This window comes from Dermacentor andersoni, chromosome 10 (genome assembly GCF_023375885.2).
Source record: "Dermacentor andersoni chromosome 10, qqDerAnde1_hic_scaffold, whole genome shotgun sequence".
Taxonomy (NCBI): domain Eukaryota; kingdom Metazoa; phylum Arthropoda; class Arachnida; order Ixodida; family Ixodidae; genus Dermacentor; species Dermacentor andersoni.
The window spans coordinates 125,256,591-125,275,981 of record NC_092823.1 but is presented as its reverse complement, the minus strand read 5'-3'; the positions used below and the strand labels follow the sequence as shown (position 1 = coordinate 125,275,981).

At 45.0% G+C, this 19,391-nt stretch overlaps 2 protein-coding genes across 3 annotated transcripts in view; one reads left to right on the top strand and one right to left on the bottom strand.

Moving 5' to 3' along the window:
• The window catches only part of Bap170 (Brahma associated protein 170kD), a 97,297-nt gene extending 90,750 nt beyond the window's left edge, over positions 1-6,547 (bottom strand). Inside the window, exons 1-3 of one of the 2 annotated variants that reach the window (XM_050192512.3) lie at positions 5,753-6,547; positions 5,516-5,609; positions 4,764-4,861 (exon numbers count right to left, since the gene is read on the bottom strand). In XM_050192512.3, coding sequence (XP_050048469.1) covers positions 4,764-4,861; positions 5,516-5,609; positions 5,753-5,841 — 281 coding nt within the window. In that variant the 5' untranslated portion in view covers positions 5,842-6,547. The remainder of the gene's footprint in view (positions 1-4,763; positions 4,862-5,515; positions 5,610-5,752) is intronic. The other variant, XM_072285025.1, reaches the window with a different exon arrangement.
• Positions 6,548-12,788: 6,241 nt separating this feature from the next.
• On the top strand, positions 12,789-14,932 carry LOC126544951 (protein GUCD1). Its single transcript, XM_055078017.2, has one exon. It carries the CDS (start codon positions 13,122-13,124, stop codon positions 13,905-13,907), a length of 786 nt encoding a protein of 261 aa, XP_054933992.1. The 5' UTR covers positions 12,789-13,121; the 3' UTR covers positions 13,908-14,932.
• The last annotated feature ends 4,459 nt before the right edge of the window (positions 14,933-19,391 follow it).

Here is a 19,391-nt window from a genome sequence, read left to right as displayed (position 1 = left end):
CTATTAGCTGTTCCATATTTCCACCCTTCGTGCTTTGAAATAATTGTGCGCAACCTTTTTTTTAAGATAACGAAGAAGACAAATTGCATTAGTTGTGTCCACAATGAGGAGCTTCAACACCCACAGAGTCTACACGGTTGACGAGGCTACCCACTGCACTCCATTGCAAGGACCTGTGTACAAGCTTAGCCCTACAATTTATTAGCAGACCTATCTCCTCAACAAATTTTCCTCGAGTGCTTGTTGGCCTGAAGGTGAAGTACTCTGTGCTGGTTTAGGAATGTGGAAATTCTGTAACCTAGGGGCCTACCACACATTTCAAACAAAAACTATTTTAGATAATGTTGGTGTTGTATGATGGTTCAACCAAAAGTGTGATGATGCTCACACAAGACACTAACCAGTAATCATAAAAACACAATGTAGCACATAGCAATGTGGCATAATCCTATAAAACAAAAAAACAATATGGTTTTCTCAGAAACAATGCTTCGCAGTTGCAAAAAAATGTGTTCTGGTCTAGAGGTCAAACCTGGGACCAATGCCTTTCAATGAGCGAGTCAGAATTATCCAAAAACTCAAAGCATAGTAATAGTGAATCACATATGGCTTTCCTTCATAGCTTCGTGCTGCAGTCAAATGGATGACAATTTTCCCTTTCATGAACATTCCTCCACCTTGCAGGCTTCCGCAGAGCTAATTTGGAAGATTTACAAACTCAACACATACGATGGGGTACCCAAAAGAAACTAGAATAACGCTGCGCTAGGTGTAGCTACCATAGTATGCATTTCTCTCACTAGGCGGTCATCACGCCACTGGTTGCAAGCTCACTGCACCCGGCGACTTCTCCCAGGAATGTTTCCTCTGTGTAGAGTTTTTTTTCGTAAACGTTGTTTCGCATGCTCATTTTTTGTGATGGCCGATTAAGTGATTCAGGTGCGGCTGTGAAATCTTTTTCCTTGCTCGGGAAAACTGCTGCACAAACTGTTGAGATGATAAAACACTGCTCACAAGGATGGTGCTATGGGAAAAACTCCAAGTGTACGAGTGGTTTTCTTAATTCAAAAAAAGGGGAAATGTGGATTCATAACAAACCTCGTTCTGGACGTCCGTAACTTGCGAATGGATGAAAAATGTAGAAAAAGTTTGTGCATTTGTGCTTAAAGACCGACAACCGACCACTGAAGAGTTGGAGAAGTTATCTTTTATCCATGGAACTCGGATCAGCGAACTTTAGAAGAATTGGGAATAAAAACTGTCACTGCAAAATTTGTGCCTCAAATTTTGACAGACGAGAAAAAGATTGTCGAGTGGAAACATGCCGTGCTTTAAAAGAACAGCTCCAAAGCAAATCACGAATTTTTTTTTCCAAGGTTGTTACTGGTGACAAGACATGGTGCTTTTCGTATGACCCAGAAACAAAACATCAATCAAGCCAGTGGAAGACGCCATTGTCAGCCTTGCCCCAAAAAAAGCACATAAAGTGAAGTCAAACATCCAGACCATGCTCATTTGTTTTCTGTTTTTGTTTTATGCGAGGGGGAGAGTGCATTCGGAGTTCGTTTCACTGAGTCAGACTGTTAATCTTTTTACTTAGATGTACTGAAGAGGTTGCAAAACAGTGTGACAAAAAAGGCCAGATTTTTTTTAAAGTCGGGGGACTGGGGGACTGTCGGGGGACAAAGACCACAAGCAACTGCAAACATTTATTCTTCATGGAACGTTACATATGTTTATGAAGTGCATTCATGAAGTGTTCATGTAACGACGATGAAAATTTCAGTAGTAGTTATATGTTGGTTCTATACGTTTCTGTTGCTGCTGCGTGGGATAATCTATATAATGGACAGGTCTGAAAAATCAGGCTATAGAAAGTCCGTGAGTGACTGTATTTGTATTCTTACGAAATAAGTCTTGCCCTAAATTAGTCTCAAATTAAAAATAGTAAAATTATTGGTGTCAATATGACAATTGCAAGCATGCTTTGAATCAAATATCAGACACTGTATGTTAAGATCATGAAAGTTGTCGGGCATGTTCATATCGCATATGGTGAACAATTAAAGAAAACAAGAAATCATCAAGTTATCAAGGATTCTGTAATTTACTTAAACTCTCAGAGGTGAAAAAAATCAAGCACCAAATTATCGCCCAAAAAACTTCACTACCAAAAAGTCATTATCCAGTTAACGGGGAGTCATTACCACAATATTTGCACAAAGCAAAGCATTTTTGCTATGTGGGCGATAAAGTTCATGGAAACGTTTTGCCAGTATTAAATGCTCTCGTGTAAACAATGACAGCAGACACATTACAAGGTCTTCTAAACAAATTCAGGGGCAATTCTTCAAATTACAAGGCATTAGGCAAATTCACAGCTAAATGGTGGTTCACAATACCCACTTGACAGGAAAGAAAGGTTTTTAATGTAGCAGTAAGACTATTAGTGGCAAACTTGGCAAATGTTCAACTTTGAAAACACTAAAAAGAAATGAGATCTCAACCGTTGCTGCCCATGCATGGCCTTTTTATACATTGGGGCACTGCGTGTCATTTCAGGCACCGCATGCGCCAATTGTGCGCTCCAAGATAGTGCACGAAAAGCCAAAAGCACAGATTAAAGTGATATTTCAAATGCATTGCACACACTTTGAAACACTACTTATTGGACCTGTGCTGTACGTTTGAGTAATCTGTGCGGTGTCTTAGTAAAACGAGTTGGAGCACGTGTTTGCTATGAAGTGTCAGCATCTTTCCATGCGACCAGTTCACGTCTTTCATTGTTTTTCAGAATGTCTTATACTGGGCACATTTCTAACGTGACAGCGTTAAGGGAACCGGGTCGCAGAAAATCTGGTGTGTCAGCAGACTTGTCCATGAGCAAAAATTTCTGTATATATTGAGGTACATGCGGGTTATATCGCCACACCATTCTATCACTAAAGTTGCGCATACCTTGTCTTACATTCTTGGCAAACGTCATGAAACAAAACACTGACAGCACATGGCTTTTATGTTAAATCTTCTCAGACTTAGCTATTAAAAGTGCGAAATAATATCAGAAGCCTAAAATTGATGTGAAATTTTTTGGCACGGCTGTGCATTACCTCCGGTATCGGCCCACACAAGAGGCCGAATTTCCACCAGAAAGTTCGCCTTCGTGTATCGCGCTTCCAAGTAAATGTTACGGTTACATAATCTGCAGTTGCCGGGAAGCGCGAGAAGCAGTCGGGGATCTTTGAATGTTCTCGCGTTTCATTCTTAAAATGAACCTGAAGTGTCCTACAATTTTTTCTACAGGTTGTTGGCTAAGTGCTTTCATAGTTTGCTAGACATGAAATAGTGGACGTCTGATGTTCCTGCAGAGAGCTCTCGTGTTAAGCTCGCATTCTGTAAACTGGAACAAGCTTGCTAAATAATTGAGAATTCTTAACCTGGCCTGCAACGCTGTGCTTTTCATACTTCTGAAGATGCAAGGTATGTGACGAAGCAATATTTTCAATGTAAAGAATGAGTGTTCGGCAAGTGTCGTTTATAGTAGTCAGTTGGCAGGTATTCTATGGCACAGTAAAGCTCCATGACAAAAGTACAATTTTTTAGAGCTACAGAGTGGGTTACCCAAGGCCGTGACAAAATGCTCAAGAATATTATGATCAAAGCTACCACAGTGAAAAAAGGCTTATAGTAGGCATTTCTTGCAGCGGCACACTTCTTATTCATGATGATATTGCAGGACATTACTGGAACAACTTGCAAATGTGTGTGGAGAATCATGAGAACTTAATTTCGCACTATGTCCTGTAGCTTTTTAACTGGCCAGTTACTATTAGGCCCAGCACGCTACATCGCAAGTTCGCTGTGACAGTGAACAGGTTATAGCATCCTGCTGTTATTGTCCTTAATTACTTGAAACATTCATTGTAGATGCATGGAAGTCAACAACTCTAAGTTTCGTAGTTTAATTGCGCATTAACTCCAAAGTGTACAAATTTCTAACTTGGAGACCCCTTCAATGGTGTCCCCAATAGCAAATGGTTCAGATTTCAGGTTAAAAACATGACAACTATTATTCAAAAGTGGAACGTCGAAACATGTACCAAACAAGCTTCAACAAGAGCTTCTTCTGAAAGGCTATGTGCCACACACAAGCTTTCCCATCATGCAGCCAGCCCAAGTTTAAGATATAACATGGATGAGTCATATCCCAACTTGTTAAAATTTCAACTAGGCAACACATCAAATCCGCGGAATTGAGGTTTGCAAACGACCACAAGAACAATCTCCACCAGTGACAACACTTTCCAACGAAGAGAGTATCGGGAAAACATCGCAAGGGTAAGATCGCAGTGCCTCTCTGGACAGCAGTACCGTGGGTCGACCCGGGTTCGCAAAAAAAAAAAAAAAAAAAAAAATTTCCGGACCGCACAGTAGACTATCTTGAAAGCGCGCGAAGACCGCTACGAACACGCCGGGAACTAACTTACGACGACGCTATAGCCGGCAAGTGAACACATACGCACGCTGTGCAACCCCCCCCCCACACTTCCCCTCCCCCCGCCTGTCCCAACCTCCTCTCCACCGAGTTTGAATGGGATCAGAGGCGCGCGTGCGAGGGTGTGTAAGCCCTCACGTGCTGTGCACCGAACAACTCGCGCGAGCACCGTTGTAAACACAGCGGCGTGCTGGCTGCGCTCTGGGCCCTAGTCGCCCCGATCGGCGCCGCAAGAAAAAAAAAAAAGAAACACAAAACACACACTCACCGGACGTAGATCTGCCGCAGAGCCAGCGATGCATTGGCGCACGCCTTGGGAAAGTTGAGTTTGTCGAGAATGTAATCCCACTTGAGTAGGTCGTTCACCTAAAAGGCAACAGACGACAACGTTTTTGCGACGGAGTGAGCAGGGGAAACGGACGACACTGATCAAGTTTCTCTACGACAGCCAACATTTGCGCCGCCGACAAACATCCAACGGCGACAAACACCCCCCCTGCAAAGTCGCTGCTTTTAACGCCTCGCGGGTGGCTTTCAGCGGACCCCCTCGAGTTGGCTGGCTTGCGACGCAGGCAAGCGAGCAATGCAAGCAGCAGCAGAGAGACCAGACATCCACGTTAGTCCTAGCGCACTCTCGGCTCGTCTTTGTTTCAAAAGAAGGTTAAAATTTTCTCAGGCCCGCCGAGTGGACGAACGACGCCCAGGCCGCTAGACCGATCGGCCGCGAAGCGACCGCAAGTCGGCCCAGGTGTCCGCAACGACGAGGCAGGGGCCAGCACCGATGTGCAGGCAGTCCCCCGTTCTTTACCCTCCCCCACCTGCCCCGATCGTCGCCGAGGCACACACACGGTCATTCAAACGTGCGCACGCCGAAAAGTCTGAGAAAAACGCGACCGCGAACGATGCACGCGGGGTCTAGGGGGACCGACCGAGGTGTCAAGCGCGACCGGTCCCAAACCCGCGTCGACCGCGCGAAGTTTTGGGAGGTAAATTCAAAAACCCCCGTCGGCCGCCCCTTACCTTCTGCCAGCCGCCGATCGCCGTCACGCTGTTGTAGAGGGCGAAAAGATCCACTTCGCGGCCGTTTATCCGGGGCGCATGACGGAACGGGCTCCTGCGATCGACGACCAAGAGGGTCAGGACCCGGTGTTTCCGAGCACCAAGCGCAGAAAGCACATAAACCCCGCAACCAAACTCTTTCCCCCACAATGGCTCGCGGAACGAACCACCATTCGGAAGCGAGCAAAAGATACTCACCCGCGGCTTTCGTGGAACTTTTGCAGCTCGAGCGTGAACGACGAGGAGTCCTTGGTGTAGTCCCCGGGCTCCTTGTGAAGCTTTTCCATGACTCCTCGGGGCGCGCGCAGCGGCGGCCGCTCGCACAAGCTAGCTCACCTGACGTTCATCGGGTGTGGGTTCCTTTGCGGGGGCCCTCCGCCGACTGGGAGCTAAGCCTCGTCCGAGGCGCGCCAATGCGCCGACGACACTTTCCCAGGGCTGATCCGCACGCAGCACCGCGCACGAATTTCGTTCGCCGACACGCTCACGATCACATCCCGGGACCCGAGCACCGCACATCCAGCACAGCAACGCGCGTCGTGCAAAAAAAAATAGCCACCACTATCACTCCGGAGCCCAAAACGTCACAAGGTTAGAAAACGGCTTCAATAAAAAAAAAAGCTATCGATGTCATTACATACTCCTCGCCCCTCCCCCTTTTGCGCCCTCACTGGCCTCGCCTCCTCACCCACAACTATTGTCTCGGCTCTCTCAAGATGGCTGACGCCGCAACGCCGTCTCAGGTTGGGTTTCGTTATTGTTTTTGCTCATTTATTAGCTTACAGTTCATCAGGGATTGGCGCAGGCATTGCGAGCTGTTTGGGTACGTATCCGAAGCGATTTGGATGCCGGTGGCTTGGCGACGCTGTCGATTTTTTGCGAAAAATAAAGGTGAAACCACGGGCTGTATAGTGTGATTCATAGTAGTGTGTCCCGTCTCGCTCACTTCCTGTAATCTTGTTGATCGTGTTTCTTTTCCCTAATATGCTATTATGGTCGTGCACTATGATCGACGTTCCGCTCTAGCTTCGGAGCACTTATCTGCTTACTTTCTTAAATTTAAAGAATCAGGTGCGCTGGTGCAAACAAATCGTTACGTTGACGAGCCCTTGTATGAGTGGCGCCATCTTTTGTTATCAAGGAGTAATAGCGGTGTCAACCGGCCACTTTCGATCGCGATCGAGCCCGAAGCGCAATTGACTCCCTACCATGCTCCCTAGCTAGAGTGTACTAGACTACGGTGATACCTATGCTACGATCGAGTGGACCGAACGGCGCTCTCTTGCGCCGCGCGTGGAAAATTTTGTGAGGGCGCTGCGAGAGAACTGGATTGAGGCGGGGATGCGCTTCGCGGCATATTCAACGTAATTGCGCTGCAGGCCCTGAGACCGATTGTGTGCGTACGCTCCTGTAATAGTGCTTTATTTACATTGCAAATTTATAATGATACCTTTTTGCTACGTATACACATTTGAGGCATCGATTATACAACATGACGTCTTCAATTTTGCTCTCGTTGTCAAGTGCGTCGTCTGCTAGCGAGCGCGCGCTCGTTGCGCGGACGCTGGCGGACGCCCACTTTTCTCACAGAAAGTCTCTGCAGCAAGATTTTTTCTGCTTTTACTTGTATTGGCGCGCCCGCGACTCTTGTCGGCCGGCACTAATTGTAGTTTTAGCCAGGTGAACTGGTGTTTGTAACATTGTTTTCTAAATGTAACACGTAATTTTTGACACAGAGGCCGCCATCTGCAACATGAAGCTACGTAAGAAAATGTTATTGATATCGCGTCATTTGACGCGCGCTTCTTGGTGGAATATTGATCAGGGACAATGATAAAAAAAACAGTATTGCGGTGAAACAAACTAGGTTCATTAACTGCGTGGGGCGAAGAGATGCAGATGACCAATGCCCTTCTATAAGTAAATCTAAGGGTACATAGACACGTATATCCACGACATATATTCAAGCGAAAAATTATCAATTATTCTAAATGCACTGGTTGAAAAAAGTGAGAACTTCCCACCAAAAGAAGAGTGTTTCTTTTAAGAGCTGCACCAGCCCCAGGTGAACCAATCAAATTTCCGAGAAAAGGAATCAAGGCAATTATTGAACCTTAATGTGAACAACAGTGTTAGGGAAAAGGCACTGTCTGTGTACTCAGACTGAATCGGGGAGACCGGGAAGTCTTTACCAATGTAATCTCCGTGTCTTGTCTGGCGGTCTCCTTCAACGTGCCAGCAGGCGAGGTGAAGTAGAAACATATATAGTCTAATCGAATGGTATTTGCTATTCTGATGGTATTCGACTTCAGAATTTACTATTAAAAATTATTGAATAGCCGTTTTCGTTCCAGTGAAACGAATAACAGCACTTTTTGAAGTCTCGAATGTGAGGGGTCGATGCAAGTGAGGACTCTTATTCCGAATGACTGTGCTGCTGGAGAGTCGTGGCTGCAGCGCAGAGGCACACCAGTTCCTGAGATAAATAACGCGCGGGTGCTAATCGGTTCTGCCGAACAAGTTCCAAGCTGTCATTCACTATAAACACCCCGTTTTTGGACAGCCTGTAAATCTGCAAACTTGATTCAGGCAAGGAAAACATTTTCTTGGCAGTGTCACCATGTCTGCAAAACTGCAACCCACTAAAACTTGGTGCCCAATGTGGTACCACACTTATCTTTTCAACGAACACAGCTGGTTTACAAATATCCCTACGTGTATGTGAGACATGCCGTTCCTTGAAATGCTTCATTATTGCATGTCCTTATGATAGTGCACCGGATAACTGAAAGCAGCCGTTTATAACACAGAAGCTGCTTAGTTGAGCGGACGTACGGTCGGGAGCGGCATTACATTTAGGCATGAAATATAATGTAAGCATAAGATGTTTTTCTCAGAAATCAGAGTCGAGAATAATTTCTTTCGTTTACACTCCTCGACAAAAATCCGGAGGGCGCAGCTACCTTCTTTTCTTGTTTCTTTTTTAAATTAAACAAATTCTAGCGTTTTGCGTCTGGCGATATGATTATGAGGCACCCTGTTCAGTTCTCACCACCTGGGGTTCTTTAACGTGCACCTAAACATAAGTACACGAGTGTTTTTCCATCTCGTTCCCTTCGAATTCTGCGACATGGTTTGAACCCGTGAGCTCGAGTTTAGCAGGCGCAACGCCACATACACTATGTAGCCACTAATTAAACTACCACGCCGGTTTTTTTTTTGTTTTTTTTTGTACAGCCAAGCTGTTAAGAGGAAGCTTTAGCTCGGGTGCTCCTATCTAAATACGTGTAAAATGAGAATTCGTTTTTCTCGGCAACCACTACACCAAATATGACGAGGTTTGTTGCATTTAAAAGAAAAACTTAAAATCTAGTGACTGTTGGTTTCAAATTTTTGATTTAGCTAGGTCACCAATATTTTATTAAAAATTGGCGAACATCGAAAATTTTCAAGAACGAAACTACCAAGTTTACAACTCTGTAACTCAGTAACGAAAAATAATATCACAGTTCTGTGAATTGCATCTGATAGTACATCTAAAGCGGACAAAATTGATATGTTACACATGAATCTAAAAAATTTAGTAATATGGAAATACAACTTTTGCAGAACCCTTGTAATCAACGTAACAAATGCACGTAAGATGTAAAATGACGTATCGAATTTGTCCGCTTTAAAAGATCTAATGTATGCCGTTAACAGAACCGCGATATCTGTTCTTGATGCACATCTATTAATTAGTAAACTTCCTGCTTCTATTATTTTCAAACTGTCGTATATTTGAAAATCTTTTTAACAATATTCAGGCCTAAATCAAAATTCCGCTTCCAACAGTCACTAGAATCTAACTTTCTCTTTCAAATGCAACAAATTTCATTAAAATTAGTCCAGAGGTTATCTCAAAAAAACGTTTTTGCGTTTTACATGTATTTGAATAGGCCGCATCGGAGTTGGGCCTGCAGCTAAAGCTTCCTCTTAAGGGCTACTTCCACCACTATCGTGTCCGCGTGCAGGAAAAAATCCCGAAAATAGTGCAATGCCGGGCCGACCCGCGGCGGAGGTGCAGTTCGGGCCCAACTCTGACGTGGCCTATTCAAATACATGTAAAATGCAAAAACGTTTTTCTGAGATAGCTCCTGGACCGATTTTAATGAAATTCGTTGCATTTGAGAGAGAAAGTTAAATTCTAGTGACCGTTGGAAGTGGAATTTCGATTTATGACTTGAATTTTGTTAGAAAGATATTTAAATATTCGACAGTATGAAAAAAAATGGAAGCACGAAGTTTCCGAATTCATAGCTCTGCATTAAGAACAGATATCGCGGTTCTGTAAACGGCGTCCATTAGATCATTCAAAGCGGACAAATTCGATGTGTCATTTTACATCTTACGTGAATTTGTTACGTTGGTTACAAGGGTTCTGCAAAAGCTGTATTTCCATATTACTAAATCTTTTGAGATTAATGTGTAACATATCAATTTTGTCCGCCTTAGATGTACTATTAGATGCAATTCACAGAATTGTATGAACATTTTTCATTGTTGAGTTACAGAGTTGTGAACTTGATAGCTCCGTTTTTTGAAAATTTTATATTTTTGCCGATTTTTAATAAAAAGTTGAAGACCTAACTCAAAAATTCGCAACCAACAGTCACTATATTTTTAGCTTTTCTTTGAAATGCAACAAACCTCGTCAAATTTGGTGCAGTGGTTGCCGAGAAAAACGAATTCTCCTTTTACATGTATTTAGATATGAGCATCCGAGCTAAAGCTTCCTCTTAAGAACCCCACCAGCCTCCTTCAATGCTTTTCATTGAAGGACTCTGGCCCCTTGTGTACACAGCTTCGCTGGTCATCCTTCTTCACAGAGTGTAAGGGCACTGAGTTTTGTTGTTGTTGTTAAGCATGCACTCGACAAAAAATTTCACACGGCTTACTGGCCAAAGATTAGCAAATAGCAACCTAAAACTGTTTTCGGCGCCCGACTACCGACCACAATGAAAGAACCCGTGCCAGTTACTCCGTGTTCTGTTACGCGAGGAAGACGGAGACCTGAATGAAATGTTGCATTGCAGTTTTTGTTTTGCTTTTTCGATAAGAATACTTCCCGTCAATCTGAGTGCAGGGCGCCGGACGAGGCCGATATGTTTCATTTGTTTGAAGCGGCAAGCAGGAAGTTTACATAAGTTTTTTTTTTAATCTGCGTTTCGCAAGAGCTACTGATGGAAAACTGTATGCGCGAAAATACACACGAGAGATACATGCTGCTTGAAGAACAAGAAAAATGTTTGTTTTCCGAAGGGAATCGTACAATAACATAGCAGAATGAAAGCCGACACTACGGCCCAACGCACGCGCAGTCACCGAGCGGCATTAAAAATAAATAAAGTGAAGAAGAGAAAGAAATTAATCTATTCCTGAGGGATAAATACATGTCATATTTACTTATAAACACCATTTTAGCGGTCTGATCCCGAACAGCAGCGCGTGAAGCAGGACGAACGACCCCGCCAAGCAGAATCGCCAGCAGTTTCCAACGGCGCGGCCTTGATACGGCCCAGTCCACTTCGATCGCAGCGCCGCCACATTATTTTTCGTCGTCGCGCGTCTCACTGCAAAGCATGCGCCTCCTCAGTAGCTCGTCCCGCTCAACCGTATTCTAATACACTCCACTTGAGCAAAAGAGCCAATCCCGATCGGGTCTGATCGCGATCGAAAGTTCACCGTGTTACACCCGTATAATGTGAAGTGGTTCTTTATTCTACATGGTAATATGCTGCAAGCATGTGACCGATTGGCCTTTGTCATGCCACCCCTTGTGGCGAAGGCTAACGGCCAATTCGGCAGATCGCACTGGAAATGGGGCGCCCCAATGCGACGTTTCATCCAGTCATCGTTGCACCAGCTGCGCCAGTGCGATTTGGCGAATTCGCCATAAGCGCAAAGCTTTATTTGTTTGTTTATATACCGGTGTCATAGGTACACTTCTTATCGTGATCGGGGCCGATCCGAATCGGATTTCTTGATCATGATTAACGATGGCCGCTGCTACACGGTGCTGATCGGCAGCAGCTCTCACAGCTGCATAATCTATTATCTACAAATTCAGATTTGCAAAATATTGTTAAATTCGGACAATATTTCAATTTTACAGCTTATTGCTGGTAAAAGATCTTTTTAAACGTCCTTTATGGAGCTGCCTTCACTTCTTGCATTAGCGCTAGCTCTTGGGCCAGTTGGTGCCTGATGAACTTTGGAAAAGGGGGTACCAGCGAAACGCAAGGGGGAGGGGGGGACGCGCACACAAATAAGGAAAAGGCGTTAAAAAACGGACGGACGCTGGACTTTCAACTGTACTTTATTTCCATTAACACGAAGCACCATTGAAAGTCCTGTGTCGGTCCGTGTCTAACGCCTTTTCCTTGTGTACGCGTCCTTTTTGTTTCGCTGGTACGCCCGTTTTCAAGCTCTTCACTTCTTGTTTTTATGCTGGTGTCACACGTACAGTTCTGATAGCGATCGGGCCCGATCCGGATCGGGCTTGATCCGGATCGGGTGTTGCTACACGGTCAATTGCGATCGCGATCCAAGAATTGCGATCAGGACCCTAGGTGGATCCCGCAGGATCGCGATCGCAAATGACCGTAGCAACACCCGATCCGGAGTGGTCCCGATCGCAATCAGAAATGTACGTGTGACAATGGTATTAGATTTGGGCGTACAAACACGCGGCAAATGTCGCGTTCCTCTCGGGAGCCTTTTAACGCCAAATGCCGCTTTGAGCATCATAAACGTCATATAAGAGTAACACATGTACTCTACCAAAAACATTTCAAAGGGGTATTGTGTCTTGTCGCGCCTCGCCACACTTGCATGCTTGTTGTAGACAGCTGTAGTAATTGATAGTATTTAACAACTGAGATTGCCTCAACGCAAAAATATTGGTCCCAGTGCCATGGCATAAGCAGTAAAAAAATATCCTTATACGCGCACATGAAACCGAAACTAAGTAGATTTACGGCTCCCGGTAGACAATCGATTGTACAATTATTTTTTTGCCAAGTGGTTTTTCTTTTTTTAATGCTGTGGTAGGTAACGCTACAGTAACCTGTGGCAAAAATACAACTACTACAATGAGCCTGAAGTTGTTTTGGTGTACTGAAATTTAATGCTTGAAAAACGATTAAATTTCTCCACGAGGAGAACTACCGTGGAGACATAGAATTTCTCACTATAGTGAGAAACTCTATGCGTGGAGAGTGCGGCAAAGACTCGACGCGTTTCGGGTGGTGGTAGGTAGCGCCAGATTGTCACTTGTGGCAACTGACTGAACTAAAGCTCGCTGACGTCATACCGGAAGTTTAAAATGTTATTTTTCCGGAAGACTGCAGTGGTCCAGTCACGTGGTAGAAACAAGAATGCAGGAAGAATCGAACGGGGAGGGGGGCAACGCTGAGAAGTTCGGACGTGATCCCGCATAGGAGAGGGCTGATTTTTCGGAGAAATCGGGGCGCACAGTCGGCATCTTTCTGAAAAGGGGGCACTCCATGGCCAGCTCTCGCAGTTGATGCGATTGTGTAGTATAAACACGACGAAAACTCCTTCGCATCGACGGCGAGAGAGCGCGACAATCACCACAATGGATCAAACTGCAGTGTCGCGTCCTCCGGACTCGGTGGAAATACAACTCGCTCACGTCGAGCAAAGCCTGTCGTGGGACTGCGGAGTCTCCTGCGTAGCGATGGTACTGTCGCCCGAGCAGCGCAGCGACTTGCTTCTCAACAGGGATCTGATAGGCCGCGAGGAGGGCTACCATCAAAGCACCTGGACCATCGACCTGTGTTATCTGCTGCGGCGATTCGGCGTCGACCACGTATACACGACGGTCACCTTGGGTGTAAACCCCATGTTCCAGAAGGAGTGCTACTACAAGAAGTCCCTGCAGTGGGACTTCCAGAGGGTCGAGGATCGCTTCCGCGACGCCGCGTCCCACGGTCTCACGGTTTGCCAGAGGTCTACCACGGTCGCCGAGCTGCTCGAACACCTCGCTGGCGGTAAACCGGTCATAGTGCTCGTCGACCACGGGCAGTTGCACTGCGACTCCTGCCAGAAGAACAGAGTCGTCGCAAAGATGGCCGGGGTGTTTGCGCGCTACGCCCCGTACCAGGGACACTACATCGTGCTGTGCGGATACAGGCTCGGGGAGAGGAAGTTCCTCTACCGCAACCCGTCGAAAAGCGAGCGTCTGTGCAGCGTTACTTTCGAAACTTTGGACCGGGCCAGGAAACGCCTTGGCACTGATGAGGACGTCATATTCATTAACGCCGCTTCGGAAGGTGTCGCTCGCTCGTGAGCGACCACGAAGCGGACATTTTGGAGAGCTTTAGCGTAACGCAGACGGGTCAGAATAGAGACTTTTAGCGTGTCCAGTATTCGGGCAAGCGCGGGCGGTTTTCCGGTTTAGCGGGGGCGTCAACGTGAGCGGCCAGATTGGTGGCGCCAGCTGGTGGCGCAAAGCTCAACCACACAAACACAGAGCTAATTACTATATTCTGCTTAGCCGCTGGCGTAAATTTTCGACAGTGGCGTAATCGTGTTCACAATTACGCCGCTGCCAAAAATTTGCACGAGTGGCGAAGCAGGATATGGTGAGTTACTGCAGTTTTAGCCATGCGTTTGTCTGGTTGAGCTCTACAACGCCAGGTGGCTTCACCGCCCACGTTTACGCCCCGACCATCCGGTAATCCGCCCAAACCACTCCCGTTTACCGGAATAGCGTACAAGCTAAAAGTCTCTAATAACCCTGTATACCGGAAAACGTAGAGGAGAGCAGCTGCGCTGGTGGTGACGCCTTGCGGCGCGGTTGTTAACCAAAGCGCATAAATTCTCATCGCGATGACTTGCGGTATTCCACTTAACTGCTAAGGCGAACTTGTTGGCAGTGCCATAATCTCTTCAAGAAAGCAGTTCTTTCTCCTTTCTTTTCGAAGAGAGTTGCCAGAGACGAATCTTTTGCGCATTACGGTTGATCACAACGTTGCAGGATGGCACCATCAGCTTTGCATCTTTTAATGTGCATTCGGGTATACATGGATGACACTATGTTATGCTAAAACTCTGTTGTTGACATTGAAGAGCTTATGACCTTCAGCATTTATTTGTGGCATGAAGGAGCTTAATGCCATTAACCTGTCCCGTATGACATGCATAAAATGCAGTTGAGGGTGTGGGTGTTATGCTAATGAAGTAGTCACAGTACCACGTGGTTCCTTTATCGAGTGATTTGAACATGCACTATATGTGAATCACCTGCTTGTTCCAGTAATCATGTAAACATTGGTGCAATGTAATGTGTTAATAACATGGAATTTAATGTTATCCTTGCATGTCCGTAATTGTTCCTATTCTCTGTGGTCTACCTACTGAGACACTGAGAGTTTTTCACTTGTTAATTTTTAAGCCTGCCAATCTACAGATGCCTCTTGTGGGAAAGGTGCTAATTTTTACTGCCACCAGTTTGTTGCTCACCTCAAACCGTTGACTCTTGTTATTTAGTTAGTGTGGATGTACTCAAATTATTGCCAACATGTATAAAAATCACTAGCCTAATTTTACAGCTGTTTTAGTAGACAAGGAGCCTGAGACCATGCTCGTGCTATGTTGCATGTATGTGGCAGACTTTTACACTACTGAAAAGTTACTATATGTGATCTCATTGTGCCAATGGGTGCTCGTAACACCCTCTTTGCAATATTTTTGTTTTTATTGTGTGATTGCTCTGCACGTGTGTTTAATGGTCATTGACAGCTTGTTTATAGTTACCACAAAGCATTAAAGCATTTTGTAAAAAAAGATGTCAGGGAACTTAATTTCACTTTGTTAAATAGTAAGTGTACAGGTACGGCTAGTGCTAGTGGCAACATGGCATCCCATGGCAGCGTTCCACGGAGCTCCACCATTGGTGCCTCGTGAAGTCTTGTAGCGCGTGCCCAATTACAGTGATAGGCGGAGCACCTGGCACATCGTCTGCTACAGCTCCTCTCCAGTTTTGCGTGCCTGCATGCGGCATTGAAAACTCAGAGCCGCGAGTGCGTGCGATCGAGATATCAATGCACACGGCGAAGGGGAGAAACCATAGCAGACGACACGCCAGACCCTTTGCCTGTCGCTTTGATAGTGCCTGCACCACAAAACTTCTTGAGGCGCCGGTGATGGTGCTCCACGGAGCACTGCCACGGGCTGCCATGTTCTCGCTGGCAGTAATGAGTCAATGTGTCGTGGCTGGCGAGTTTTGTGCCACAACACAGCAGTGGTGCCCTGAACTGTAATGCGCAACAACAGGTTTCCTGAGGGACATGTTTCTGGGGTATCTTATGCAGGGCAATGCAGCATCTGTTTTGCATTGCTCAAGGACTGCATTGTAATGCCAGCAGAAATATGTTCTACATTGTTGCCAACCAAAACAGAAACCTTATCTTGTGTATATTTGAATGACAGAAATCAGGGTTTGTAAGGATTTCTGCCATGATGTAGCAACACCAGTTGACACTGTCAAAAGTGCATTGGAAATATGCTACTTGTTGCTGCAGCTTAGTGCAACTGGTAATGTAATGCAACTTGTGTGGTGTCTGCATGCTTAACTTTACAAGATGTGTCATAAGACATCAAGTCGTAATACCATTGCTGCATGCTTTGTCGTAAGGATACTCCTATTTAACACGGTCTGTACCACTAGCAAAAACTACTTATCTGTGATTGTTGGTTGTGCCAGAGTAGCTTGTGATTACTACATTACCTCAAGGTACTCTCTTGTGGAAGCTACTCATCTTTGGTGCTTGCCTGTGCCACACACAATGCAACACTTCTATGCATGTCTGCTACTTCAAAAAGCTAGTCTCACGCCCAACTGTGGTCAGCAACAGGTCAAGCATGTAGTGGCAAATGCGACTCGGGGGAGAAGATGCATTCATGCACCAGTGAGTCAGCTCATCCAATTCCCCTTCCTTCACCTCCCTATTTATAGCCCTGTTTTTGCCTTGCACAAGTGCTGCGTTGGGGTGCAGATGTTCCAGAGATACAAAAAATATGCCTTTCAGTAAAAATATTATATATATATCCTGTGATGCAACTTGCAAATCTTCCCAGCTATGAGCAAGGAGGTTCCGTTTAACACTTCTCTCTTGTTCATACATCACTTGTTCTGTTATCTGCACCGTTCGTCATGTTGAACATAAATCACCACTCAGCCCAGCTTGGAACTTCCTTGCACAGTCTCTGGAACTATGGCAAAGCCAGATATCAGCTTCCAAACATTTTTCCAGATTTCTGCATCATAGGTAGATGTGTAGATGCTATGTACTTTCTTCCCTACACCACTTCCTGGCTGTTCATACGGGACCGCAGCATGTTTGTTGTTGCTGAATTATGGGGCTGCTTCTCCTTCATGCCTGTGTGCCCTGCAAGGAAGCTACTTTGTGATCACAGGGGGGGGGGGGGGGGGTAGGTGAAGGAATCAGGTGCAACACAAGCTTTTGTGGGAGGAGCTTATACTGCATTCTTGACTTGCCACTAGCTGTAGGCATCCCCGACTTATATAATCTTTAAGACGTCTATAATGTGCAGCAGATTGTGCCGTGCAGCATTGTCCGATTTTGAGCGTGATGGCATTTACTGTGGTTCACACAACTATGTGCCCTATTAACTCTCTGAACTGCTCATTGTTCTTGGAATGCCTTACATCCTGACCCATTAGAGGAACACACGCATCATAGAACCTCGCCAGGCAGGAGTGTGTGTGTGTGTGCTACAAATGTCATGAAGCCAATCTTGTGAAAACTGCAACGCACTGTGAACAAGCGAATTGAACCACATGCGAGCTGGATAAAGTTCTGTAGACAAACAGAGAAGTGGTGAAAGAACAACAGCCATGGCTAGCTTCCATGCATTTTGTTGCCGAATGGTTCAAGTGGCATGCTCGTGTTAGGCAAATACCATACCAGTTAGAGTAAGACTTGTTCAATTTTAGAAGTAGAAGCATGTTTGTTGTATGCTGTCTCCATAAACTATGGTTGCCTAAATCAGTACAGATAATTGTGCTGGAACCCGCATAAATTTGGGGCCTACAGAAGGCTGCATTTATCTACTTTGATCAATTTCTGATCTACATCCGTCTGTTTAGATCTAGGTACATATTAAACCTCTGGTTGTCAAAATCTAAAGCCCATACAAGTCCCCTCGTGTCTCATTGTACACATTGTGCAGCTTTGAAACATTTAAAATCTTACCAATACTATTGCAAGTTCAAAGCAATAGCTCAGCCAGTGAATCGTGCACAGATAATGCGCTGTTCACTGTAGAGTTACTTTATCAGCATGCTAGTAAATCGCCAATTTAGCAGCAATTTCTTTACGGGTACTTGGCGTTCAACGTTGTTGTGGATCTGTTATTCGTTCATGCCTTCTGTCCAGGTTGTGACATAATTTCTTGCAATTTTGAAACCCTGTGGATAAAGAATCGTCTCTTCCATTACCTGCTGCAGTCTTTTAGTGGCTAGTAGTGGCTATAGTGTCTAGCGGCCAAGCACAAAGTCAGATTCGATTCCCAGCTGGAGTTCGTGTACTTGGGATTTAAATGCACATAACCCCACATGTTCAAAATTAATCCAAGGCCCTCCATTACAGCGCATCTTGGTTGCTTTGGGATAATGACCTCATGAATCAATCTGTTCTACGTGCAACTACAAAATAAGCATGAAAGCATTCAAACATGCCCCTTCGGCACATTTCTATGGTTGCCTTCGGTCCATTAGCGATGCAGTAAATGTTTTCCCTGAATCAGGAACACTTGTTCAGTGCACAAGCATGGATACTCTGGAGACAATGTTGCATGAATTAAGTGTCATGTGCTCTCTCATTATTTGTGATTGGCGGCTGATAATGCAACACTAACAAAAATATTCACCTCCAAGACCTAATTTTCCTCTTCAAATGCCAATATGCTTCTATTATATAATCACTGAAACAATACAGATGAAATTCGTTATATAAAAAGAAACTTGCCCTTGTAGTCACTGTTAGAATGTAATGTTCTTGCTCAAAACTCTGAAATGCTTACCACGTGGGTAAGTCTGCAAATCCAGAAAGAAGTCAAGGCATAAGGTTTCAAGTTGTTTCACCATTCCACTTTAACGTGTCAAAATCTCCTCCTGCTGCTTGTACAGTATTCTCCACTGTTAAAGGGATTGCATAGTATTTTGCCTTTTATTGTGTTGAATGGTATGAAAGCCCACAATTTGATATACTATATATATATATATATATATATATATACTAGGAGAGTTGACTGTTGGGCTAGTTGGTCGTCCATATTTGAAGTAGTAGCTTAGCGCAAAAAAAAAACCACAGGCACAAGGAAGACAGACAAGGACAAGCGCTTGTCCTTGTCTGTCTTCCTTGTGCCTGTGGTTTTTTTTTGCGCTAAGCTACTACTTCAAATATATATATACATCCAGTTAATTGTATCATCCACTTTTCTCCAGTATAGGCAAATGCTTGTTGTATTGACTTTATTACATTATTACTGGTTAGGCATCCCCTTCAAGAGTAGACTACTGTACAAAGGCGACAGAGTAAGACGCAAACATGAGTTATGCACTCTTCTTTTCCGATTGACCCGAGTATTTGCTACGATCCACTGGATGCGTTGTTCCAGGTAAACGCAGAGCAACATTCTTGCTTTCACAGTTGTTGATTTCATGTCGACTGATAGGCCTCGCAGGTTATCACTGCGATGTTCTAGCTCAAGTGAGAGCATTGTTTCAAAGACAGCGGAAACAGAG